Genomic DNA, 266 nt, shown 5'->3' with positions numbered 1-266 from the left:
ACACTAAAACGAGGCTCCACATCTCAGGTCGCAGCGCCCAAGCTCACGGCAGCCATGGCGATCCCGAAAGTGGTGATCGACACCGACGCAGGGCTGGACGACGCCCTGGCGATCTTCATGGCCCTGGAGTCCCACAGGCGCGGAGATATCAAGGTGGTCGCCATCACCACCGTGCACGGGAACACCAAGGTGGACAATGTCTGCGTTAACGTTCTGAGGATCTTGCGAACAGCCGACTTGCTGGAGGTTAGCTGGAGGTTGCCGAT

At 59.8% G+C, this 266-nt stretch overlaps 1 protein-coding gene across 2 annotated transcripts in view; it reads left to right on the top strand.

Moving 5' to 3' along the window:
* LOC119587987 (probable uridine nucleosidase 2) overlaps positions 1-266 on the top strand; it is a 14702-nt gene that overhangs the window by 6313 nt on the left and 8123 nt on the right. For both annotated transcript variants that reach the window (XM_037936710.1, XM_037936709.1), the window contains one exon: positions 28-246. In XM_037936710.1, coding sequence (XP_037792638.1) covers positions 55-246 — 192 coding nt within the window. In that variant the 5' untranslated portion in view covers positions 28-54. The remainder of the gene's footprint in view (positions 1-27; positions 247-266) is intronic.

The sequence above is a fragment of the Penaeus monodon genome, chromosome 23 (genome assembly GCF_015228065.2).
Source record: "Penaeus monodon isolate SGIC_2016 chromosome 23, NSTDA_Pmon_1, whole genome shotgun sequence".
NCBI classification, from domain to species: Eukaryota; Metazoa; Arthropoda; class Malacostraca; order Decapoda; family Penaeidae; genus Penaeus; species Penaeus monodon.
This window is presented reverse-complemented; position numbering and strand designations above follow the sequence as displayed.